The sequence below is a fragment of the Corvus kubaryi genome, unplaced genomic scaffold, assembly GCF_017639235.1.
Source record: "Corvus kubaryi isolate FWS band 111438036 unplaced genomic scaffold, C.kubaryi_AGA036_p1.0 37241, whole genome shotgun sequence".
NCBI classification, from domain to species: domain Eukaryota; kingdom Metazoa; phylum Chordata; class Aves; order Passeriformes; family Corvidae; genus Corvus; species Corvus kubaryi.
In genome coordinates, this window is record NW_024581071.1 from 130475 (window position 1) to 157160 (window position 26686).

At 43.5% G+C, this 26686-nt stretch overlaps 1 protein-coding gene across 6 annotated transcripts in view; it reads right to left on the reverse strand.

Moving 5' to 3' along the window:
• RANBP3 (RAN binding protein 3) overlaps positions 1 to 25385 on the reverse strand; it is a 58249-nt gene extending 32864 nt beyond the window's left edge. For 3 of the 6 annotated variants that reach the window (XM_042023201.1, XM_042023202.1, XM_042023200.1), the window contains exons 1-3: positions 25288 to 25385; positions 11259 to 11314; positions 2948 to 3151 (exon numbers count right to left, since the gene is read on the reverse strand). In XM_042023201.1, coding sequence (XP_041879135.1) covers positions 2948 to 3151; positions 11259 to 11314; positions 25288 to 25309 — 282 coding nt within the window. In that variant the 5' untranslated portion in view covers positions 25310 to 25385. The remainder of the gene's footprint in view (positions 1 to 2947; positions 3152 to 11258; positions 11315 to 25287) is intronic. The other 3 variants (XM_042023204.1, XM_042023205.1, XM_042023203.1) reach the window with 2 other exon arrangements.
• Positions 25386 to 26686: the final 1301 nt, after the last annotated feature.

Here is a 26686-nt window from a genome sequence, read left to right on the forward strand (position 1 = left end):
TAAAGGCTACCAACTGCTTCTTAAAAGTGTAACTCACAGTAATTAACTAAATACAAACACTATTTCCTCACACAGCTGTTACACCAAGCTAAGAGAAGAACTTCAAAACTTCAACAAATTTGTCAGTTTTTGCTTATTCACACTAGTGAGCAGAAACAGGGACAGGAAGGGAGAATTTGGGTAAAGCAGAAAAGGTCAGTGTAATTCAGGGAAAGCTCTAAGAGTACACTTCTAGTGTTCATTGTTGAAAATGCATTTTAAGATGCAAAAAGTCATATATAAAGGACTCCAGAGCACAGTAATGCAAGTCCGCAGTCCAGACACTCAGCACATTCACAGGCATCATAGAACTGCCATGATTTGTTAAAAAGCTGTTCCAGAACCTCTTAACCAGCAGTCTTGCTGGAATGGCCACATGCTGTGGGAGGCAGGTGTGGGCTAGCAAAGAGGACATGACCATCAGCTCTGCAAGGGGCTGTACCTATGGCCACACTAAATTAATGTAGTATCAAAAATATCTGCCTCTTTGTGTACAAACAAGTAAACAAGAAATATGCAGTGTCTTTTCTTCTGTCTTAATTCCTCTGTCTCCCCAGACCCTGGGAAGACTGCATGAAAACTGCCACTCCAGCAAACCAGTACAAGCACTGTTAAGATGCATCAACCTTCTCTAGATTTCAAGGTAAGGGATGGTTTTGCTGTAAGACACTGGGATAATTTGAAGAGTGCTTGCCAGCGCATGCCAGTTACACTATGGAGATCTACCAGAATGCCCATACTGAGTACTGTACAATTCTGTACATTTAACTGAACGGAGTCAAGAAGAATGCTGAAACAGCTGTTCTGTACAGCCACTAATTTCTGCATATGATCCCCAACAGCATTTGTGGTTTGTAAGTTTCTTTCAGAACTGGGTTAACTGGGGTAAGATTTTCTGCTCTCTAAGAACAAGATGAAGATAACCACTTGCTGCAGTGTTCCTGAAAGTCTGGTTAATACAGTTCTCTAGGACAGTTCTAGTAACACTGCAATTTCAAATGAAAGAAAACTGAGATAAAGTCTGTGATTATGTTGGATAGGAAAGATGTGTGATAATGTCTTTACAAACAATTCGATGGGTGAGGGCACAGATGCTAACATCTTTGAAGGGGGTCTTAATGTCTCTACTGACTTCAAGCAGCAGGTTTGTTACTGTTATGAATGTACTGTGGTATTGGCTTTTTGCATATTACATAATTGTTATGAATGTATTGTGATGTTGGTTTTTGCATGTTACTTATTGTTGGGGGGGCTTTGCCTAGGTTCTGTAATGTAATGGTGTAGAATGTCTGTTGTTTGTGTGGTCAGTTTGGGAAGGATGAGGGGGGATCTTCACACTCCTGGAGAATCTTATCAGAAGAAAAACCCAAAACCAGACAGAATGGAGCCAAGGAGGAAGATAAGGCTGATGGGATGATACTTAGCAACTCCAAAGAATGAATGAATTATGCATGATGGTGATGAATATGCAGTAAGAGATGCACTTTTTAAAGACGATCTTTTGGATGTAGAGGTGTGCCTTTGGATCTCTGCCAAAGCACCCGGCCGTAATACTCTTTTTGCTGTTGTCTCCTAATTGTCCCTTTTATTAAGCTTTCCTTAAAATTTTACTAAGAGTGAACCTCGTTTTTCACATTACAGAGCCCAGGGAGCTCGGCTCCTGAAACAGACGAGTGGGTCTGCACAGGCCTGAACTTCTGAACTTTGGGATAAAATGCCAGCTTCAAGGGGGACTGTGGTGGGCGGTTCGGGAAGGCTGCACCTTCCTGGTACCTCAGCCAACGGGGAAAGGAAGAGGGCAACCCGCGGCCGGGAGTGCAGGATAAAAGGAGGCTGCGCCCTCCGAGACCTGGAGAGAGAAAACCCCGCGGGCGTGTGCCCCAGTGCACTCTCTCCCTTTATTCGAATAAAGTTGCAGGACTCCTCTGTCTCTTTTACGGACACTGGCTTTTCAGTGCGTGATTTTCCACACATGTTTACTAGCTATATTTTAAAATACTAACCTTTGAAAATTTTAACCTTCAGAAAAGAAACTGAAAGGTTTCTGCAGGTAACCACGCAACAGTCTGAACACTGAGAGGTACTTAACCTACAGCTATTTGCACCTTGTCATGACAATCTTGGACAAAAAAAACCCAAACCAACCAGTGCACGAAAAGGGTGCAGGTATTGGGTAAAGGAGCCTTAACAGACAAAGGTCTAGCAAAGAGCACTTGCCTAGGGTGTGATGACAGAGTGAACAGTGACACTCACCTGCACCAAGAAAACACGGTCACCAACCAGAAAGACTAGGAACACTTAAAATTGCTCTGAAAGACTGTATGGTAGCATTTAGTCATCCAATCTTTCAGAGAAGATTTTGCTACATCACCAGTAGAAAAATCAAATTATGAGCACTGACAGCTTTTCCACAAGGTACTGATTTCCTCCCCACTCAAAACACCCAAATTCAAAACTCTGCTCTGATGCTTGGTGCCTTTAAGCTGTTAAATACCTTACAGGTTGGCATGACGTATCCAGTGGAAACAGTATTAGCTGCTCGCTTTGTCAAGCTGCCGCATTATAACCCAGACAGGGAACAAAGAGCTCTCCTCTAACTGCTTGAAGCAAATGCCTCAAATATAGACCCGCTTTCTCACTCATTTAGAAGTGCTCTTACCCTTAGCATACACACAGTTTACACCCTAAATTTTAAAATAGTTGAGGTGTCTTCTACAGTTACGCTATACTAGGGAGACTCACAAATTTCATTTCTTCTAATTGGAACGAGGGTTCCACTTGAGATCAAAGAACCAGAGAGACTGTGATTTGCACTTCCTACAGTGAACAGAATGGATTCTACCTAGTGGAAGGGACTTTTTCCTCTAATCCCCTCAGCAGCAGAAGTACGTGGTAGGTTGACACTTACCCCTGCCAGTTCCTGTTGAATAGGAGCAAGCTGGGCTTCAGAAGCAGGACTCAGGGTAGCACTGACTGAGGCCACAGCAGGAGCAGGGTACTCAGAGTCGCACTCACCAGCTGGTTCTGTGTGACCCAGACCATGGTAGGGGGGCTCAACCTCTCCCTGGGGGTCCTCGCCTGAATCCGACAAAGCTTTTTGCTCTGCAGGGGACTGTGAGCAGAAAAGACAACGTCCCTTCAATGCAAGGCTGCAACATGAGAGATTGGTCGTCCTAGTGAGAGGATCTGCTAATCCATTTTTAAATTTCACTGTTTTCACTGTATGGCAGAAGGAGCTGCTTGTCGCTGAGACACCAATTAAAATACATGGAAACTGTGTAACAGAACCTGCTGACAGAATCAGCTTCCCCTCCCTGCAAAAAGCCTCAGCTGGAGCAAATGCACTCTTTCGAAAGTTACCAAAATCATCTGTGTCCCCAGCAAAGAGGATTATGCCAGCTACAGGCTTGGTGGGGTTTAACCTCTCCCCTCTCAAGGACTGAAGGACAGCTGACAGCTTTTACCCGCAGATTCCGACATATAAATTAGACAATTACTGTAAATAAGTGTCTTTCACTGCCTCTTCAGCCCACATTTGAGGGAGGTGTGATTGGTTATAAAATTCTCACAGAAATTAATTATTTTAACATTCACACAGGACACAGGATCCTTTCATATTCACGTGACGGTGAATTACCTGAGAAAAAACACCAATGCTTTTTTTTCATAAATTAACAAGTTTCAATCTATTTCAAGGAGGGAGGTAACAGGATAACTAGTGCACCCTAATGGGATTTGGTATTTGCTGAACTTTTGCCATAGAGTTTTCATTCCTTCACATCATTTAATGCTGCACATCCCTGCTTGTACAACAAAAGTTAAGCATTTATCATATTCTGCACATGTCTAAAGAATGAAAAAGTTAAAAAGGCTTTGAGCACCAACAACTGTATTGTGATTAAGGACTACGTTATAGTCCATGGATAACATGCAGGCCAAGGACGTGCTCTCACTTGCAATCGGTGGGCTGAGCTTCCCTGCATCTTATGCTGAAGTATCTGAAGAATCAAGCAGTAAGGAGAAGATGGCACTCAAAAGCACACAACCTTGGCTTGCTCCCAGAAAACACTTGGTAGAAAAAAAAGAGAGACTAAAAATGCTCATCATTGCCCAGGTCCACGCAAGAAAGTAAGCAAAAGCCTCAAAAATAAACAGCAGCACTTAACATCTTAAGAGCCCCAAGTTCTTCATGTAAGAGTTGTCCTGTCCTCATAACAGAAACAATTATCAAAAGCCAGCAATACATGAAATTTTATCATGCAAAAAATTACTATAATTAAAGCTCAAAATAGTCAAAATATATTTACTGGGGATAACACGATGGATGTCAGGTAAAAGTTCAGGATGCTGGGTTTCTGTACTGTCAAAGTTATCTGGTTTTAATATTTAGTTGTTAATAACAGACCCAAGCACTGACTTAAAATCCCACAGAATGAGAAGAGTTATAGAAACATTTTGTCACCAAACATTTAATAAAATCTAGCAGTCTAGCAACCTATCCTTACCTTTTCGTCTGGGGAGAACAGAAGGAAAAGGCTACCTGGAGCTGGCCGTAGCACTTACAATATATGTAAAAAAAGAAAAAGAGCCTTACCAGAAATTTACACTGACTTCTAGGTACAGTTCAAAAAGTTGCTAATAATGAAGAGGAGGCAAGAATACTCAATACACACTTGTACTAAACACAAGTGGAAATGACAACATATTTTGCAAGTAATTTATATCGACACAGTTTAGAACATATTAAAGTAGGCTAAGTAAACATCCAACAGATTTTAATAACTCCTGTAATACTTGAAATACTTGGTGTCAAGCATTTCAAAAAGTGGAAATAAGGATAAATCTGATTTCTATCCTAAGCAAGACTGGAATATCTGCTTTAAGACCCACAAAAGAAACAAACAAAAAATAATTATTGCAAATCACCACTTCCATGAAGAAAAATCTGAATCCAAGATAAGAATTTCATGGCCAATATATAAATACATTAAAAATATAAAATTATATTAGAAAAAATATCTTAAATCAAAAACTACTGCAAGTTTCAGAATTTTGTGAATAGTATGTGGTTTAAGTCATGGAAGACAAGACCAACAAAGGACTCAAGGATTTAGCAAACCAGAACTGCTCCAGGCAGAAGTTTGTACAGCTATTCTGAAAAAAGCATATCCAAAGGAAACTGTGAGCTCTTAAAATTAATTTTAATCCTTAGTCATGCATACTATTGAAAGTGTTTCCTAGTCTCTTAGCTTCATTAATTCTGATCTAAGCTCTTTTTGGAAGTTCTTTGGAGCTGGTAAACAGTTCACTCTCTTTTTGCTGGAATGTTTTGTCTGAGAAATGTGTCCATCCTTGAGCCTCCTTGTCTCTACATAAAACATTCCTTATAAAATACAGTTCCAGGGAGAACTTGACAGAAACCTGTTCCTGTCTCTCAAACACTATGGCAAAGATCAAGGGAGAGATGAATAATGTTAGGAAGCCACCTACACTAATTCACCTTGCTCAGCCAGATCAAACGACATCTATTTTATTAAAACTAAAAATAACACACTCAGACTAAATACATCTAAGTCTATTTGGAGATTTGGCTTCTTCAGCAGTGCAGAAAATAAGGAGAGACATGAAGGAATACTTAAAAGCTAAGACTCACATGATACTACAATCACCAAATATAGGCAAGGAAATAATAATAAAGACTGGCACAAGCACTCTTGGACCAGCTTTTCCTCCCAATTCTAAGTTGAGCTATTTGCAACTCCTTTCCTCATTTTCCTCACCCTAGCACCCCTATCCAATGGCCTAAAAAGACTACTCTCAGTGTATCTTTTCACGTTTTTTACCTGCTTAGAGCCAAGGACAACTCTTGCTTGTATGCCTAACAGCCTTTGACTTTATCAGCCTCTCTACATTCCTCCAAGCCTTGTCTTGCACAACTGTCTCTCCAAATACCTTCAGGACTGTTCTTTTAAGTACAGCAATACATTCACATTTATGAACTCTTAAGCATAAATTTTAACTTTTTAAGTATACTATGGACTTACAACACAGTTCAACTGGGTATCCTAACAAAGCCTCTTGGCAGCCATGCTAACAATGCTGAGCCAGACTGGGAAAGGGAATGGTTTGCCTCTCCATACACAAATTACTTCATTCACAGCTCTCTCTCTGCCACCATCCTAAACCTGTAAGTCGTGGCCACAGCATGAAGAACCTTTTCTAGTCATCCGCCACCCCAAACCACCAAAACCCAAGAATTTCCAAATAACACTGCATCAAAGCAGGACTTCAACTAACCCCTACTTTACATATCATCTAAAAAAATTTTTTTTAAACTCATGATTTTGCTCTCCAGGTTACCTGGGAATGCCATCTTCTGATCACCTACATCACTTTTACAACTCCATACCTATTTTTATAACTCCATCGTTAAGACCATGATGACAGCTAGAACAATTTAACAGCATAACCCCTTATTCACTCCAGAACCTTTGCATTTAGAACCCAGTTACCCCTTAAACTTTTTGTACCACTTCAGTATGGAACATGACCCAAGTATCACATAACTTACCTTCTTTCAGAGTCATTCTTAAAAGATCACCACTAACAATTCACATATGGAAAGCAGTACACTGATCAAAACTAGTTATACAACAAACTAGAAATAAAGTGTTCTTTTCTATAGTCTACCAATACCCCAATCCAGGCTGGTGGAAGGAAGAGGACAAGGTGCAAGCTACATCATAAACAGTGGCGTTTTCAAGTGCAAAAATTTTTAAATCCGAGTGGAGAATCTACCTTTTCCTATACCTGTAACTAGGGAAGTCATAGTGATCCTACATGATGACAATCAGTAACAACCAGATTATCGAAGTTCACACTTGCAGAACAAATGACACTACTTAAAAAATATTTTTGGACAAAGTGTTTCTTTACACTGCTACTGATTAAATTTTTTTGAGGTAATATACCTGCTAAAAAATGTGTCAATCCAAAAACGACAATACTTTCACCTCAGAAATGTATGTTGAAAGTTAACATCAGAAAATTACAAGTAACCTGTGTCCAGAAACTTGCCACGAAATGGTTTTTTACGGCAGAAGCTAAAGTCAGTTTCAGAGCAGAAACACAAGTCAAACAAGTGTCTAATATTAAGCACATATATAAGTTGTATCCATCAATTTAAATATTTAATTTTAAAAGTGCTATGAAAAGCACAGCTTAGCTCATAAATAAGTTATTTGGATAGATAATGGGGTAACAGAAATACTCTATGCCTAACATAGCAAGGTTCAGACTTTGTATTACTTTCAGATCTCATCAGTTTGAGTCTTAAGCTGATGCAATTTTCCAACTGGTGTTAGCACTAGAAACTCTGCTTGTTAGAAAAATGAACAGCAGCACTACTGTTCAGGTATTTGCAAGACTATATTTCACACATTGTAAAAACAGTTCTCAAAGAGTTAAGGAGACATGAAAATCATGAAAATGCAGACTCGCTCAAATTTAGTAACGGCCAACTTGACATCCACTATTAATTGACATCTAAATTGAAAACAAGGACAGACTAATCCTGTCTTTAACTGCAAAACAAAACAACTCAAACCTCCTTACTGAAAGCAAAATTAAGAGGCAGCATTATGAACACCATGCACTTTTTGTCCCCTCTAAATAAACATGTCAAACTGCAAGTTCTGATGTTTTATTCACGTGTATATACATCCTTAGCTGGAAGATGCAGTTAAAAAAATTAGTTTCCAGACTAGTATGAACTTTGTCCTGGAACATGCTGAATATTTTCCAATTTCTAGTGGAGAAAAAGATCATAGAACCATAGAATTGTTCAGGTTGGAAAACTCCTCCAAGATCAGAGTCCAGCCATTCCCCCAGCACTGCCAAGTTCCACCACTAACCCATGTCCCCAAGTGCCACATCCACCCAAGCTTTTAAATCCCTGCAGGGATGGGGACTCCACCACTGTCCTGGACAGCTGTGCCAGGGCTAGACAGTCCTTTCAGAGACTGCGAAGAAATTCCCAGTATCCAACCTAAACCACCCCAGCACAATTTGAGGTCATTTCCTCTCCTCCTATCCCTTGTCCCCTGGTAGCAGAGCCTGACCCCCACCTGGCTCCACTTTCCTGTCAGGGAGTTGTAGAGAGTGAGAAGGTCTCCTCTGTGCCTCCTTTTCTCCAGGCTGAGCCCTCCCAGCTCCCTCAGCTGCTCCTCATCAGATTTGTGCTCCAGACCCTTCCCCAGCTCTGTTCCTTTCACTGGACATGCTACAGCCCTTCAATGACTTACTTGTCATGAGGGGCCTAAAATTGAACCCAGGATGTGAAATGCCTCACCAGTGCCCAGCACAGGGGGACAGTCACTGCCCTGGTCCTGCTGGCCACACTATGGCTGGTACAGGCCAGGTGCCATTGGCCTTTTTGGCCACCTGGGCTCATGTTCAGCTGCTGTTGATCAGCACCACCAGGTCCTCCTCCACCAGGCAGCTTTCCAGCCACTCTGCCCCAAGCCTCAAGTGTTTCATGGTGTTGGTATGACCCACATGTCTGACACCTTCCAAGCACAAACTTAAGTCAAGATTTCTGGAAAAAGAATATTGTTTAACTTAATAGTAGACACTGGTAGTTGCAGAGAAGTCAGTAAGACCGCTGAATTGTAATCAACCCAGTTGTAATACTGAGATGATCTGTAGATGCTGCAGTGAAATAATTCTGGTCAGGATGTCCAGGTTCATGTGGAAAAACACTAGGCACACATATAAACAACCATCACAGACAGTTAACTGAATACACAATGCAATGCATTTTCTCCCCCTCAGCTTACTGTCAGACTGCTGTGTCAGCACTTAAAAGCCTCCACTAACACTTTTGCTTGCAGAAAAAAGTGACTTGACTAGACATTTTGCTAAATTAAAATTGTAATTTACATAGAGAAATTACGTATTCAAGTAGTGTGTTGTTTAACAACTATTTTGAAGTTACTTTTGCATTTTCTTCAAAACACTGCTCTAGGAAAAACTCCTCTGTTTACAGGATTTCCTTGCTAACTTTAATAAGGATAGCCTTTTGTGGTTGGCAATGCACTTAACCAGGCACCTTTTACAGAAACAGTAATAGGGTTAACCCTTATCGGGAATATTTAGCTATTAAGTCTTTCGGAAAATACAGTAGAAGATCTGAGGCACTTTTCCTTAATTAAGTTTATTAAAGCTGGCCTGAATGCTAGGTTCTGATATATACAGTGTAGATTAAGTGGCTGTTACTTTTGGCTCACAGCACCATGTTCTGACTATACTACTATTGTATCTATACTACAAAAAACACCTACTGGCATGAGCAACGAGCTCCTTATTTAATCAAACTGCAAGAAGCACAGCACTGATGCTTTTACAAGTCCTTCTCTGCAGTGTCAAATACAGCACAATAAAAGCTACTAAAATTACTAATCACTCCCCCTTCCCCTTTAAAAAATCCTAATACACATAATACATAGTTTAGCATAAGCATTTATGTCTGTTACTACTTTGAAAATTGGCAACTAACTGACAGATGCTACTATCAGACTCTCTGATCTGTTTCAAGGAACAAGCCCTATTCCCCAGCCAAGCCAGACTTATTTCAAGCCCAAAGCAACAGTGGCTAGCCCCCTCGACAGCACCACCACCACTTGGCATTTAGATCAATATATAACTTATCTCTAACTCCTGTGGCCTTCAAGATGCTCGGGAACCCACTGACCCTCCACCCAACAAAGCCAGACTTTCTGTCTGTGCCCAGGCAGAGGCTGTCTGGAATACAGCTCCCTGTTCAGCACCACCTCAGCATCCTCAGAGGCAGCTGGGAAGACTAAATCACAGATCTCCCTCCCTGGATCCTCTCTACCAGCCCCAAAATACATTATGCCTTTAATTAACATATTTTAAAAAATATTTTGTTGAGACCTATCAGAGCGCAACAGATCTGTCTCACAGCCCTATGCAGGAGCTTGCACAGCCTAATGCTGAAGACATGGAGTGTGCAGGCTGCTGGAGGGGTGCAGAAGCAAAGGTACAACATGAAGGAACTTGAGAGCACAAGAACTGCTATCTTGGCATGTAAGGATCAGGCCACCAAAAAAGGACACAGGACCATGTCACTCTGCCAGGATTGCACACTGCTATGATCACCACAGCCAGGCTAAAGGACACCTGTGGAGAACACTCACCATGATGCAATTCAGAAAGGACTTCAGAACAGTCTAAGCAACAGTGGGTGACTGGGAGCTGTTTCCTAAAAGGCAACGTGATCATAATTGGTAGTGCAAGCACTACCACTCCCTTCATTCCAAGGTATATGTAAACAGCCACTGCAAAAAATGTAATTTAAAGAATGTCTTGAAAGTACTTACTCTCCAGCAGATTTAATTTGATTAGCTAATATTAGGAGGACAGCAGACTTAAAGCCTTTCCAAGTTGAGAAAAGATTTCAAGCTCCTGCTGAGAAATATGCCTACTGAACCTGTGAGAAAACTTGAGTCTGGAACTTGTTCCAAACCAGAGAAAAGCTATCAACTGAAAAGTGGTTCAGTATTTCAATTCAAACATTTCTGACCCCACAGGTAACAAAACAATCCAGTGATCCAACAGAAAGTGTTATCATACACTTCTTAGTTCCCACCATCTTCAACAGAAACAAGAATACCCTTGATTCTATTTCCCCATAAATCTTAACAGCTTTTACTATTAACCAGACAGAATTAAATACCATAGTATATTGAGATGAGGGAACAGAATTACTATTTCCCAAGGAAACTAGACACTTACTAACCAAAGATATGAGAGACATTTAAATACGCTGAGGTGAAAAGCAATAATCTAGACCAGTTTTCTTTGTTTTATCTTAACCCTATTATCAGAAAAAGAAATTTTGTAGCTTTGTCATGCAACTCAAGTGCCAGCACTCCTCTGCCACACGTTCAAGGTACACCTTCACAACACTTTTTCTCCCATATTGGTCCATCTTCTGTCTGAAGAGCTACCTGTATTGTGAAACTATCATACATCTTCCCACTTTTAGCCCTTCAGTACCTGGTTGCTTTATGCCCATTAATGATGTTAATGCTCTATTAGCCATCTTCAAGACAATACAGACAAAGGGCTGATCACCATGGAAGGAAGGAGTCATGGCTAAGAACAAAACAAAACAAAAAGTATCAATATCTCCTTACCTTCTGTGCTTTATCCTTCTGAAATACAAAGACAGGTGGAGCAATGGCAGGTTTTTCTGTAAAAAGAGAAATCATTGGGGTTTTTTCCAACCACATTCATACTGACTATTATGAAAATGTTATCTTCTATGATGCTTTTACCAACAATGAATCCCTAAGCTGGTTAAATCTCAGTTACACATATTGTTTCTACCAGTTCCTGGTAACACATGTTTCTAAGGACTTGATCTCCAAAAGTAAAAACGAGTGTTTTAAGGTGAATAACACAACTAGTATCTGAAAGCTATTTGTGTTTCTCCTCCAGATCATTTTCAAGCTAGTACCATACTTTGGTACATCAGACAGAAAAGACCCTTTGCTGCAGCAGTTCACTAGCTGAACAGATGCTTTTCCTTCCCCATTGTCACGCATTAATAAAAAGGGAGTTTGCTCTACACTCCCACATACCCCTTACTTAAAGGTCACCTAATACTGACATTTGATTATGCTTGTATTTCATTATCATTGAAAATTTTAGGAAGGTCCTAAATCATTATTTGCAGGTCTAAAATTCAAACCGCGTATTTCACACATATTACAGAAGAACCAGTCTTCTCTGCATAATTTAAGAGCACATGTGCTTTCATCTTAAAGCTCTGAATCAACTATTAGCAGGATGCTGTTTTCTAAATAAGCACATCAGCATCTAGTCTACAAGAACAGAGTTAATGTCTAGAATTAATGTATGTTTCCATTGTCCTTCGAGATTTCACAACTACCTCAGTGTCCTGAATAACAAAAGTATACACACACAGGGGGAGTGTGTGTGATAAAGCAGAGGTGAGAATTCCTGAGAGTTCAACAAACTGACGCACCTTGTCTGTGAGTTATATTTGAAGAGAAGCTGCATGCACACTATGCAGTCGGCAGCCCTCCTGTATCTTTGTAGGGCTAAAGATGAGTACGGTATTTCAGTCTCTTTCAGTCTGGAAAATGGTATTTAGGGAGAGCTAGATTTGCAAAGAAATTAGCCAAAAAGTTCCACCTTTGCAATTATCCAGTCTTATAAACAAGTCTAGACATTTAAGAAAATTAAAAAACTTAAAGCTTTCACAACTTGAGAGGCTACCATTAAAAAAAAAAATAAAGCCATCAGGAAGAATTACCTTGCACCTAAAAAAAGAATAGTATCACAAAATCCTCCATAAATCAGTTGCAGCATCAGTAAAGTACTTCGATCACCATATAAGGAAAAAGGGATTAAACTGTCCATTTGGGACCTGCTAGTGTTAGATCAGTTTGGCTGAAAAAGTGAAACTTTAGTTGACATACACAAAATTATGAAAATTATTACAAGAACTGTGCAATTAATTGTGAGGGTGGAAGAGCCTTCTTCTACTTTTCTGAGGATTTAACTCAAAGGGATAACCCAGCAAAACCAAAAAACACTGCAAGACTGATCTTGCAAGACCGGCATAATTTGTTCTACGAAAGGTAAAATTAATCAAGAAATTAAGCTACTTATGACATCATTTTGCCTGCTCTTTTTTCCCCCTTTATTTTTTAAGTTTATCTATCCATCAAATCTGAATCTTAAAAATGCTTATTAATAAGAGCAATGCAGACAATCCATTTCAAAAGTGAAAACAATACAGACCCTTAAATGTGATACCTGTCCCAAAAAACAGAGTGTGTTGAAACAAGCCAGGGATCCCTTTTCATTCCCTTGGCCTCAGTACAACCTGCCTGTGGGAGGCTTCACTTAAGCAATGGCCAAGCTTTTAACCCTTGACTTCAAGGTGACAGTTATTTCTTAATACCATGTATACTTTAATGCTCATTAGTGCTACAGCTACAGCAGCAAGTAGCATGCTCTCTGCCAAACCAGTCAATATGGAGATCTACCAGAATGTGGGACTTGATTGTGTCACACACACCTTACAAGACTCCTGCACCAAATTCCACAAACACCAAGGAGAACTGAACAAAAAAACCTACTTGTCTGTCTACTCCGTAATAAAGGACTGAAGTACTGAGAGAGAAGAAAGCAAAGAAAAACAGATCCAACAACAATGCAGAGTGCAGAGAAAGCATGGGACAGCTTTCCAAAGATGGAATGGGTAGCCAGAGAAGGTGATGCAAAGTAACACAACAAAATAGGAGATGGAGTTCAGTGATTGAAAACTAAGCACTCAGGAAAAAAGAGGACAGCTGCCGGGAACAGCAGAAAGCCCCCAGGAAAAAAATAAATTAGATGAAAGAACAAGGAACAAAAGAAAGTGAAAAAACCCCAACTATTTGAGATTGTGTCCAGATATGACAAATGAAAATGGCAAAAGGATCTAATAAAGCAAATTATGGCCAGGCCTGTTAGTCAACCTGAAAAAGGGAACACTTGCGCAACATTTGATAGCCTTTGTCCACCGAAGGAACACAGTCCTCCAGTATTCAAGGTCCAAGAATCTCACTACTGCTCTTGTTGACTGTAAGACCAACTGACAGGGCCAGGAATGACAATGAGACAACAGGCACTCACAGCTACAACTGTGCCAGAGCTTACTCAGGAACAGACACAGGGAACACTTGTTCACTGTGTCCTTTCTGAAGTCTGCAACAAGACCACAATGCTGGAAACACCTCCCTAATTCTAGCCCAAGGCAAGAAGGGATCACTGGACTGCCTAATCTGACCACCTTCATTAAATACTGCATATTTTTCTAAGCCTTATTTAAATTTTGGGTAAATGTTTTCATTGAAGACATCAAAAGCAAAGTATTACTGCCTTCAATCATCCATTTCCACACTTGGTAAAGAATTCTAGTGTCAAGTTTCCCATTCAAATGTCCAGCTTTTGGTTCCCATTTCTAGTGATGTTTTTAAATGCATTTATGTAGAGCTCACTAGCACTTAATGTTTTTCGTACACTTGCACATACCATATTTCCTTATCAAATGAAGAACCCTCATACCAGGTTTTATTTTTGAAGATCAAAAATGTAGATGTTAGGTAGTTCTTCAGTTTTTCCAGTCAAGTGCTGCTCCAAAACAAGAATTACACTGTTATTTGTACTAGCCAAACTCTGGGCCACACGGTCACGTTCTCAAGCATGCTTTTGTTCCACCAGGCTGTCTGAAGGATGACCTACGATAAAATGGATCTGCCAGGTCCACAAAACTGTCAGCAACTTAAAAAGAAAATAAAGCATGATAGATGAAGGAAAACCCCACAACCTTCAAACTTCAGGGAGAATGCATGTAAGAGAACATGAGATCTCCTTCACCAAGAGAGGAGCAGTCAGAGCACATAGTTCTTAAAAACTGAGGAATAGACAACTTGTTTTTTTGTTCAGGGAATGTCAGGGTCCCTCCCCCCGCCATGTAGCCCTGGGAGAGGGGCCCTGAGGGCACAGACACGGGGTTTCCCTGCCCCTGCTCAGCCTCGTTCCCATTGGTTGGTTTGTGTTCCCTGCACGGGCAGGGACCCTCGGGTCCCAGATTGTGGGAGTTCCTCGGCAGATCCCGGCCATGCGGCTGGGGAAATAAACATCTCTGAAACAGCTATCAAGAATCTGTCCATATATATTTCTTTCTACAGGCCTCCTTGTTTGATACATCGTGTTGCAGAATCCCCACTGTAACAAATGGTGGAGAATTGCAAGCAGAACGATCCCCAATCCCTAAGGACAGCGACTGATTTGTAATTAAATTCTAGAAACTGTGGATTCCTCTTCTTGGTTTTGTTTTGCTATTCCATATCTAAACTATGGAGGAACCGTGGAAAGACTCTTGTCTCTCAGAGCCACATATGGACATTTATCTTAAACTTGAAAAGATTCTTGAACAACGATTTGTAAATTTTAGCTTAATTCAAGCTCAAAAAGAACTGAAACATTTCCTGGCATGGTTGTTTAAGAACTTTTTCTATGTTTCTAGGGATTTAATTCTTACCAAAGACTTTTGGAATACCGTTTGGACACAGTTAATTTTTGAGTCAAAATACATGCCGATGGAAGAGTATTTTCGTGAATATTATTTAATTACCGAGACTGTTGAGCAATGTCAGCTGTGTCCTGGCGAAGGGAAGCCTGGCGCAGGGACCGTGCGGCCCAGGCCACGTGCGCCGAGCGCTCTGCGAGCAGCAGCGAGGCAGTTCCCGCGCGCCCCGCGCAGCGCGTGCTGGAGCGAGCCCCGTGAACGCCCGACCGAGAGGGGCGGCGCGCGGGCGGCGGTGGAGCGGAGCCGCACCCAGCCGAAAGGCGCACCGGAGCAGGGCGCGGGGGGGTCGTCGCTCAGAGGCCCGGCCGAGACGTGGGTACAGCGCCTGGCAGCGGCAGTGCAGCTGAGAGCAGAAGCGGCGACGCACGGAGAACTGAGCAGCGCGGCCCAGCCCAGCCCGCACAGCCAGAATGCGACCCCGGGAAGAGCGCGCAGGCACGAGCGGCTCTGGCGGCCCTGGCAGCACGAGCAGCCCCGACAATTCCAACACAGGAGCGACCGAAAGCGAAAGAGAGAGCAAAAACGCAGTGAGACAGAAAACAGCAGCCACTTGGAAAAAGGGAAAGATCACCGTAGCTACAATTTTAGGCATAATAAAATGGTATAACGTTAAACAAAATTATGGCTTTATAACAAGATGTGACAACCAGCAAGACATATTCGTTCATAGAACTGCTATTAAAAAGAATAACCCTGAAAAACGCATCCCAAGCTTGGGAGATGGAGAGGTGGTGGAATTCAAAATGCAAGGTAGAAGAGGGTTACAAGCATCAGAGGTCACTGGGCCTGATGGTGTTTCTGCAAAAGGCAGTATATATGCTAAAAATCGTAGTCATGTTAGACAATATCTCCATTGTAAGCCCCCCCTACAGTCTCCCTTTCCTAATCCCACCTTTCCCTTTTACCCTGTATCCTATTACCCCCAGTGTATTCCCAATCCTTTTTTCCACCCATGGTTTCCCTCACAAAACCATGCCTTTGCCAATTGTTTCCCCAAAAATCCCTTTCCAGTGCCGAGTGGGGGATGAAAAGGGGGAGGGAAGAAATTAAACTCTCTCCTACCTCAGTTTCCCCACAAAGCATGCCCAGATAGTCACGTCTCCCTTCTGTCAGCCTTAAGATGTTCCAGAGAATCTGTTTGGACATTCAAAGACTCAGGAGGGTGGTTTGTTTCGTTTTGAACTTGTCCTTGTTGTTTTCAATGTTAAGTTTTAAATCTCTTTTTGTTAAAAATAAACGGGTGAAATGTCGGGGTCCCTGGCCCTGCTCAGCCTCGTTCCCCGTTGGTTGGTTTGTGTTTCCCTGCGTGGGCAGGGACCCTCGGGTCCCGTGATTGCCGCAGTTCCTCGGCAGAGCCCGGCCATGCGGCTGGGAAATTAAACATCTCTGAAACATCTATCAAGAATCAGTCCATATACATTTCTTTTCCACAGGCCTCCTTGTTTGATACATCGTGTTAAAGTACCACCACTGTAACAAGAGAAGCAGACAGAAACATGGCAAAACAAAGAGCTGGAGAAAACAAATGTCAATTTTCTAACCAAGTCAGTCTTGATGAAGGTGCTCAGATAAAGCCCAAGCATGTAAGAAGGAAAGCAAAACTTCAGTAATTAGCATCAGAGACAGTACCTCTCCAGTCTCAAGATCTGGAACTCATACAAACCTGAATGGTTTAAGGCTATCAAATCAAATTGAATCCACAACTGAAAACCAACTGAATCCACAGAACTCCTTCCTGCAGTTTATTCACATTACAGGTATTTCAACCTGCATGAGTAACTACAAAAACCTCAAGAGCTGGCTTTCACAGGCTAAATTTCTTTAACATATTTTGCCATCAAGTCATTAGCTATCGATAAATCCCTATGTGCTGTCAGAAAAACATGTACTAATAAATCTGCTGAGCTTCCTTCACAAGCTGGAAATCAGAATGCAGAAACAGAAAATACTACCTCAATAGCTCATGCAGAGATATAATCTTCAAGTCATATATACCATTTAATATGAGATTTTTAACCTAGATACGTGACCACTAGTAGCTGTAGCAAACTCTCCCATGTCAACCACCTTTCTCACAGCCAGACAAAACATGCGTTCACACTAACACAACCACGGCAGCTGGTGCACCTCCAGCAGCCACAAGGTGTCAGACCTTTATTGCAGCATGAAATGACTCATTACTGAAAAAAATCCAAGGGGTTAAGGGCAATAAGAAAAGCTTCTGCAGGTACATTAGTGATAAGAGAAAGGCTGGGGAAAACATGACCCGTCTCCAGCAGGAAATAGGAGACCTGGTTACCGTGGATATGGAGAAGGCTGAGGTACTCAATTTTTGACACTGTCTTCACCAGGAAGTGCTCCAAACACTCCACCCAAGTTATAAAAGGCAAAAGCAGCAGGGACTAGCACAATGAAGGACCACCTGCTATAGGACAACAGGCTTGAGACCATCTAAGGAAGCTGAAGGTGCACAAGTCCATGGGAACTGATGAAATGCATTCATGAGTCCTAAGGGAACTGTCAGAGGAAGCGGCTAAGCCACTCTCCATTCATTGAGAAGTCGTGGCCATCCGAGAAGTTCCCAGTGACTGGAAAATGGGAAACATAGCCCCCATTTACATAAAGGGAGAAAACGCAGACTTGGGGCATTACAAGCTGGCCAGCCTCACCTCTGCACCTGGCAAGATCGTGGAGCAGACCCTCCTGGAAACTGTGCTAAGGCACATGGAAAATAAGGTAGTGACTGGTGAGAGGAAACACAGCTTCACTTACAGCAAACCATGCCTGACAAATTTGGTGGAGTTCTATGATTGTGTTACAGGGTTGGTGGACAAGGGGAGAGCAACTGACAGTCTACCTGGACTTGTGCAAAACATTTGACACTGTCCCACAGTGATCCTTGTCTCTAAATTGGACAGATGGGCCACTCTCTGGATAAGGAATTGGCTGGTGGCTGCACTCAGAGTTGCAGTCAATAGCTCAGTGTCCAAGTGGAGATGAAGTTTGAGACCAGCAATGTTTAATACTTTTGTTGGTGACATGAACAGTGGGATTGAGGGCACCCACAGCAAGTCTGCCAATGACACTAAGCTGTGTGGTGTGGCTGATGTGCTGGAGAGAATGGATGCCATCCGGACAGGCTGGAGAGGTGGGACTGTGCAAACCTTATGAATTTCTACAAGGCCAAGTGCAACTCCTGCAAATGTGTCAGGGCAATCCCAAACACAGGCTGAGGATAGAATGGATTGAGAAAAGGCCTGGGGAGAAGGACTTGTGGGTGCAGGTGGGTAAGAAGCTCAGCATGCCCCAGCCACGGGCACTGGCACACAGAAACCCCCCTGTGCTGGGCTGAGCCCCAGCGTGGGCAGCAGGGGATGGGGGATTCTGCCCCTCTGCCCCGCTCAGCTGAGACCCCACCTGCAGAGCTGCCCCAGCCCTGGGGAACAACATCAGGAGCACGGGGAGCTGCTGGAGCCACTCCAGAGGAGGCCACGGAGCTGCTGCAGGGCTGGAGCCCCTCTGCTCTGGAGCCAGGCTGGGAGAGCTGGGGGTGTTCACCTGAGAAGAGGAGGCTCTGGGGAGACCTTAGAGCCCCTTCCAGTGCCTAAAGGGGCTCTAAAAAAGCTGAAGAGGGACTTTGGACAAGGAGGAATGACTTCAAACTGACAGAGGGTAAATTTAGATTAGATATTAGGAAGAAAATCTTCCCTGCAAGGGCGCTGAGGCCCTGGCACAGGTTGCTTCATGGACCTGTGGGTGCTCCATCCCTGCCAACATTCAAGGCCAAACTGGACAGGGCTTGGAGCAACCTGGTCTAGTGGATGGTGTCCCCGAACACTGGGGGGATGGGGGGGTGGTGTGTAGGTGGTAGATGTCTTCAAAGGTCTCTTCTAACCCAAACCATTCTACGGTTCTTATGAAAATAGAAACACCTGCACGAGTGTGTATCTCTGTAGAGTTCTCAGGCTCACAGAGTATATCTCATGGCACAGCAGTGACAAGTACCAAAAAAGCAGTCACCTTCTTCACTGCTGAGCCCATTGTGCCTCTACCATAAGGGCACAGCATAATTCAGGTTCGAGGTCTCTAGTCCAATCTCCTGCTTCAAGTAAGGTCAGTTATGTTGTTAGGCCAGGCTAATCAGGTTATTCAGCCTGGTCTTAACATCCAAGGATGGAAGCTAAGCAGCCTCCCAGGGTAATCTCTTCTACTGCTTGACTGTCCTTATGCTGAAAAAAAACCACTACCACCTCAAAAACCCAACCTTTCCTCTATTTCCAGCCTGAACATCTCATTCCACCTTCCACCTTTTGTCTTTTGTCCTTCCAACATACACCACTCTGATGGGCCTAGGTCTGTCTATCTAATAACCTCCTCACACACCCTGATAAGCTCCAAATGTGCCTCTCTGAAGACTTCTTTCCTCTAGGCTGAACACATCCAGTCTCCTCACAGGACATGCAACCCAGATCACCAAATACCTTGGTGATTCACACTAATCTTTAAATTTTAGAAGGAACCATGTCATGAAAACAACTTTCAAGACCTCACCAGATCTGCTGTAGCCATGTTGTTAAGAGAAGAATTTATTTTTAAAGCTAAGAACTACAATGTTTCAAACACTTTTTTTTTTAAATTTGATCCAAATTACATTTAGAAATGCAATAGCTCCTGATTACATGGAAAACTACATGAGGCAGGGGAGAAAAAACCAAAACTGCACTGCAACTTCTTGGCAAGTGAGTCCTTGCTTGGATTTCAAGAAGCACTCTTCGACACCAGAAGCATAGAAGTTGAAAATAGCAACTCCAACTGTAACTCATGTAATATATCACCTGAGAGAAAAGGTGCACCAGACCTGTGAACAATGAATGAGTGTTAAAAAGAACAGCAATTAGGCTGTTAGCTGACTGAAAATACTCAGAGCAGTAATTTATCACTTGTGAAACACTTATCTGAGAGCCAAGAAAATAAAAGTTCAAAGTTAGGTTTAATTATGCTTATTGGAACATTGCAGGCCACAAAAAAAGTTCTTGGGGATTTTTTCACCATTTACATTACGAAGAGCAGAATAATCGCGCTAAATGTAACGTGTTAAGAGATCCAGACAATTTGCAGCACTATAAAATTCTAAAGGTGTTGCTAACAACACAAGATTCTCTTTCAATAACTAAAAATAGACTCAAAGCAAAGAGCAAGCTGCCACACCAAGAGCTGATCTGCAGAAAGACCTCCACAAGCAAAATCTAGAGACATACTTCATGTCAGAAAGAACGAGAAACACTAATGGATCATTTATGGCCAAACTTCACAAATGATGTCACGATGAAGAGAACTGACATGGGGAAAAAGAGATACTCCTGCAAATGTTACAAGTCAGAAAAGAATAGAGTAGCTTATTTTCATATAAGAGGAAAAAGAAAGCCATGAGGCAGGCCAACTACTTCGCAATGTAGATAAAATATTTATAAGGAATTCCAAAAAGTCTTTAAATATTAAAGCATTTAGATAGCTCTATCTTGTCAACTACCTAGATCTTTAAGGTGTCTGGGTGTGAATTACTAGGACTTGTCACTCAGTCCAACTTTGCACCCACTAATACATCTGAAGTCACCGTGGGGGGAAAAAAAAAAGATCTTGTTGCTAGAGTCTGCAAACAGAGTCAGTGGTGAGTGCCACATTTTCCCCTCAAAGTAACAGCAGACCTTCCTCTGTCCAAAAGCTACCATGAGACAAGTAGAATAAACAGGGCAAACCCCACCCCAAAACAGCACAGAAGCAATGTCAGCATCCTACAAGTCTGGCAAGGAAATGATATTGATTAGTTTGAAAGGAACTACTTCAGTTTGCTCACCTTCTGTGCGTTTCATAAAATATGCTGAGTTGGAACGGACCCATCAGGAACATCGAGTCCAGCTCCTGGCTCTGCACAGGACACCCCAGAAAGGCCACCATGTGACAGAGCACTGTCCAAATGCTCCTTGAACTCAGGCTTGGTGCTGTGACCACTGCCCTGAGAAGCCTTATGTACTCAACCTCCCTCTCGGTGGAAAACCTTTTCCTGGTATCCAACCTAAACCTCCCCTGACTCAGCTTCATGCTGTTTCCTCAAGCTCTGTCACTGGTCATGAGAGTGTAGAGTTTGGTACCTGCCCCTCAGCTTTTTTTCCCCCCTCATGAAGAGGTTGAAGATCACATTGAGGTGTCCCCTCAGTCTCCCCTTCTCCAGGCAGAACAAACCAAGTGCCCTCAGCAGCTCCTCATACGGCTTCCCCTCTAGACCCTTCCCAGTCCTTCTGGCCCTTCTTTGGACACTCTCTAGAAGCTTAATGTCTTTGATTATACTGTGGTGCTCAAAATTGCCCCCAGAACTCAGGGTGAGGCTGCCCCAGTGCAGAGCAGAGAGACACAATCCCCCCCCTCGCCTGGTTGTGCCTGATGTCCCCCAGGACACGGCTGGCCCTCCTGCTCCAGGGCACTGCTGACTCAGATCCAAGTTGCCATTGACCAAGACCCCCAGGTCCCTTCCTGCAGCACTGCTCTCTAGCCTCTAATTAATTTAAGGCAGTTACACACAGTAAACCTGTTATAATTGTGAACTGTATGCTCAGCAATTTCATAAAGCCAAGTAAGTTGCAGATACCTCCTGAAGGGAAATGTGAATACATCCATCAAATTTTAGCCCTTAGAAAAATTTTTATCACCTTTCAGCCATTGAAAATATAAAGTAATTCATTCCCCACACAAAGGGATCCTGTTGTCTTGAAAGTGCAGCTTCAGTAGTAATTTATAGACAAGCAAATTACTAGCTGTGTATTAGCTGCAAGTTAATGAGAAGCATTCAGGTTCCCATGAATATATGGGACTGACAGGAAGTTGCTAGTTCTCTTTGGTACTCTAGCTGGCTTGTCTTAAAACTGTCACTTCACACATGCAGCAGTGAAGTACCAAAGACTCCAAAGAAAGTTTCTAAGAACATTTAGTAACTACTTTATACATTAGTACCAATACCAACTACACCTACCATTCTAAAACCCTGGTTTTCAATAATCACCCTCACAATAACAGTCCCCAAAACCTTTACCACAATGTCACTAAATCTTTGCAGCAAAGTCAATCAAACTTCATACAGGTAGGGAGAAGCCACTCTCTCCTCCTCTTCATTAGCTCCACACTTATCAGCTCATATCTCACCATGACAGGCAATGCCAAGATCAGGATCTGTTCCTAGGAAACTTCATAGTACAAACTTCTTTGGAAAGTGGCACTAGGACTACCTTATCATTCATCCCCCCTCTATGCAGTAGAGGACGTCCTTAAACCAACAACCTTCTTCCGTCAAGATATAGCTGGCCATCACTCCAATATAAAGAATGATGGCCAACCGTTTCACCTACACAATAGAAGCAAAGGAAAGACAAGTGAATGAAAAAGATTTGAGGAACAATAAGAATGAAAAAAGTTAAGTAATTATTAGAGGAAATGCTTGTAGCTTTGAAGAAATGCATCACAGAAAGATCATCCATTAAAATAGTTTGAAGTTGCCAAGGATGTTGGTAGAATGGTTACTTGGAGGCAGTACTGACAGCTCAGTGGTGATTTAAGACATTCAGTAGTCTAAGAGGGACATCAGAACCTAGAAGGTAAAGATAACTAATATACTGTTGGAAACAGAAATACCAATCAATGAATTGAAAGATGGCTGTCATGGTAAATGTTAAGAGCTTTGCATTAGTAAGATGAGAAGACACAGGCAGCATGAAACTCAGCACTTTTCAAGGCCAGAAAAAGGTTTATTGCAGTAATCAAACAGGTAAGAATCTTGAGTTTCACCTGCATGAACAGACAATAAAAGCTACTGTTTAAACACGCCAAACAAAAACAGTCTGGAAGAATGACTGAAACCACATTCTAGGTACTTGTGTCCACTATGCGTCAAAGAATAATTAGCTTCCCATCTCACAGTGAGGTATAATTGAGACAGCACTGTCGTACAGATCAATCAGGATTAAGGAACATTAAGAACTTTGCTGTAATCACACTTCTTTGTGAACATGAACACTGAGCTATCAAATACTATAAATAATAGAAGACCAATACGATGCAGAAGGTCGAAGAATTATCAGTACCAAAATAGTTACTTCAAATATTCAAGTGAAAATACCTGAACACAAGGAAGTAAAGCGTTCACCTAAACAATGGAAAAATAAAACTAATTGATGTGTTTAAGAATGAGGAGAAAACAATCACCTGAGAAGATCCTCCTAGCCATGATAGACTGCAAACAAGGCAAGTAGAAAGACCACGGAATTCTCCAAGTTTCAGCACAAAGATGCAAATTCCGGAAAGTGCATGTATTTCCACTATTACACGAAGAACATAGACCTCAAAAATGGAACCGAAGGGAACAAAACTAGCAACAGTCAATGGTATTAGAACGAGCAGGAGATAACAGTTCCAAAGCAAGCTAATCTTGCTTCATCTGAGGAAAGATTGTATCACATGCTTACTGCAAGAAAAAACAACAGCAACAGATGAAGGTGACAATTCTGGAAAGACACCCGAATATGAACTAAAGAGGCTTGCAGGTGAGGCAAGTCTCTGGAGGCAGAAAAGGGTCTTAGGGATGGGATCACACTCCCCCTGCCATCCCAGACAGTCTATAAGACCCTGCAGAAAAATAGAAGTAGAGATAGAATCACAAAACAAGTCATCATCAAAAGACATAATAAATATTGGTAAACTGTTGAGCTTAATGTTCTCCAGCAGAAAGGGGAGGTAAAGTGAGGGGATTGCATGACAAGACAACTACTGCCAAGCTTCTGGTTCTAAAAGAACAAAAGAACCCATTAAAATTTATTATAAGATCATTATAATGGCAGTATACTAAGCAAATACTGACATTAAGTTCCTCACAAATAGTCATTACAGATTTGGCTACTACTATTCTTGAGACCACTTATCATGCCTCCTCAGGCACTGACAACTCATCTTGAGTCTGGAAGCCAACAGCCCAAGACATGCTGCATCACAGGATTTGTTAAGTGTAATTGTATTGTTAGCTGCTTGTAGGCTTCATATTCAAAGGCTGCACCTACAACATTTATTTGCTTCCTGTTGTTTAACGTTAATATCGGAACAGTAATTGCCACTGACAGAGAGTTCAAAAGTAAGAAACAGTCCTCAAAGAAGGGGCCTCACACACACTTCCATTCACCTCCCTCTAGGCATTTCTTTCCCTCTGACATTACCTGAGAAGAATGATGAGAAACAACAGAGACAGCAGGGCAAACTGGCTTTTGTCAAAACACTGAGAGACATTTGTCATTCCCAAAGGCAAAATATAAATACCCACTGCCACTTAAAACACCACTGGGGCAGAATACCCAAATACTGGAGTATTGCTGCCCAGGTTCTCCTAATGCTCTTCAGAAGAAAAAATGAAGCCACTTTACTAGTGGACCTGTGATGTTTTCAGCTCAAAAAAATAGAATACATCTACTATGATACCCCATCTTGTTTTACATAGCCCTTCCATTAATCCTTTAACTAAAGAAAGGATTAACATGAGTGTAAGCAAAAGATTGACAGTGGTGCGAAAGTTGTGGACAGTAACTTCAAAGAGCAACTGGACAAGGCGGGGCACAAAGCGGCTCAGAGCCGGGGCCGAGACGCAGCGCTCGCTCCCGCGCTCCAGGGCCCGTGCCCAGCACCGAGCCCGCTGTCCGCGTCCAGGGAACACCGACCCGCGGGAGGCACCTGAGGGCGCAACCCCAGCCTAACCCCGGCCGCCCCCGCCTCGCGGACAGCGCGGTGGCCCGGCCAAGGCGCTTCCTTTGTCCGGCCGCTCGCCCCACAGTGGCCGGGACGGCCGCGGGGAGGTGGCGCTCCCGGACGCGCCCCTAAACACGGATAGCCTAGGATAGCATAGGATAGACTAGACTAGACTAGACTAGACTATACTAGACTAGCCTGGCCTGGCCTGGCCGGGCCGGGCCCGAGGCGGCGCAGGGCCGGTGTGGGCCAGGGTAGCGACGGCTGCAGCTCCCGCCTACCTTCGTTCGCCAGATCCGCCATTTTACTTCCTCAGCCGCACCCACAATGCATCGCGCGGCCGGGCGACACCGCTCAGCGCGAGCCCCGCGCGCCGCGCACGCCCCGATTTACGGCCGCTCCGGGCGGCACCGCGCGTGCGCGGCGGGGCGGGGCGGGGCCGGGGCCGTCCCTGGCGGGCTCGCGGGCCCCGCGCGGTTCCCGACCGGTGCTCGATCGGTTCCCGCCGCTCGGGCGGGCGGTCTGGGCAGCGTCTCTGTGGGCGGCTCGTTACGGGGCCCCCGTCGGCCGGCTCGTTACGGGGCCCCCGTTGGCCCGATCGCTCCCTGCGGCCCGCGCACCGTGTGTACCGTGGCGGCCGCGGCCGTCGGAGCGGGGCCAGTTGCGAGTCTCCGTTCCGTGCGCGGCCTTGCCCTCCGCAGCTCCTCCCGCGGCTGCGGAGCCCAGGCGGGCAGGCCATGTGCTGCTCCTGGTGCCACATCCTGTGCTCGCGGTGCCGCTGCCCGGGCCGGTCGCGGGCAGCAATCCCCGTGCAGCGCCTGCTCTGGGGCAGGACTCCTCTGGGATGCTGCCAGCCTGAACATTGACTCGTCGAATATCCGAGCGAAATCATCGAGTCCGACTCCTGGCCCTGCAGAGGACACCCCAACAATCCCACCCTGGTCCTGAGAGCATTGTCCAAACACTCCTTCAGCTCTGGCAGCCTTGGGTCTGTGACCACTGCCCTGGGGAGCCTGTTCAGTGCCTGACCACCCTCTGGGAGAACCTTTGCCTACTATCCAACGTAAACCTCCCATGACACAGCTTCACATCATTCACTTTGGTCGTGGGTCATACCTTTCTGAGCCTTTTCTCCAGACTTAAGACTGAAACTCTCTGTTTTTGGGAGGATTCTGCTCCATCCCACACATGTGTTTGCTGTTCTGTGTGACATCTAGCTCTACAGTAGTCCACGCTGCTCAAAATGTAGGTGCAGCAGGGTTATATGGTCAGAAGAGTGTCAGTCCAAACAGTACAGTATATAACCGTGCTAGTGCTCTCGTTCTCTTGATGGTGCCCCATATTTTGTTGGCTGCTTTGTTTGATGCGCCAGAGCTCCCCTGACTGCATGGTCTCAGTCTCTATGCATTAGTCAACAGCAGCTGGCATAGGGGGTAGAAACCAAGCAATCCATGAATCTCATCTTACCCCTAATGGTAGCTTCAAGGCTCATTTAACAAGAGCATGCATGGAGCTCATCATTTTGACTACATCCCTCACAAGCGATCACACTAGCACAAGGCAGAACCCAAGGGCCAGGCTCCTAATTCCTTTTGCAAGTACCACACATTACATTGAAACCATCTGGTTTGCCTGCTGGGAGAATTTTCCATCAGGAATATAACAGCAGAACTGACAAAA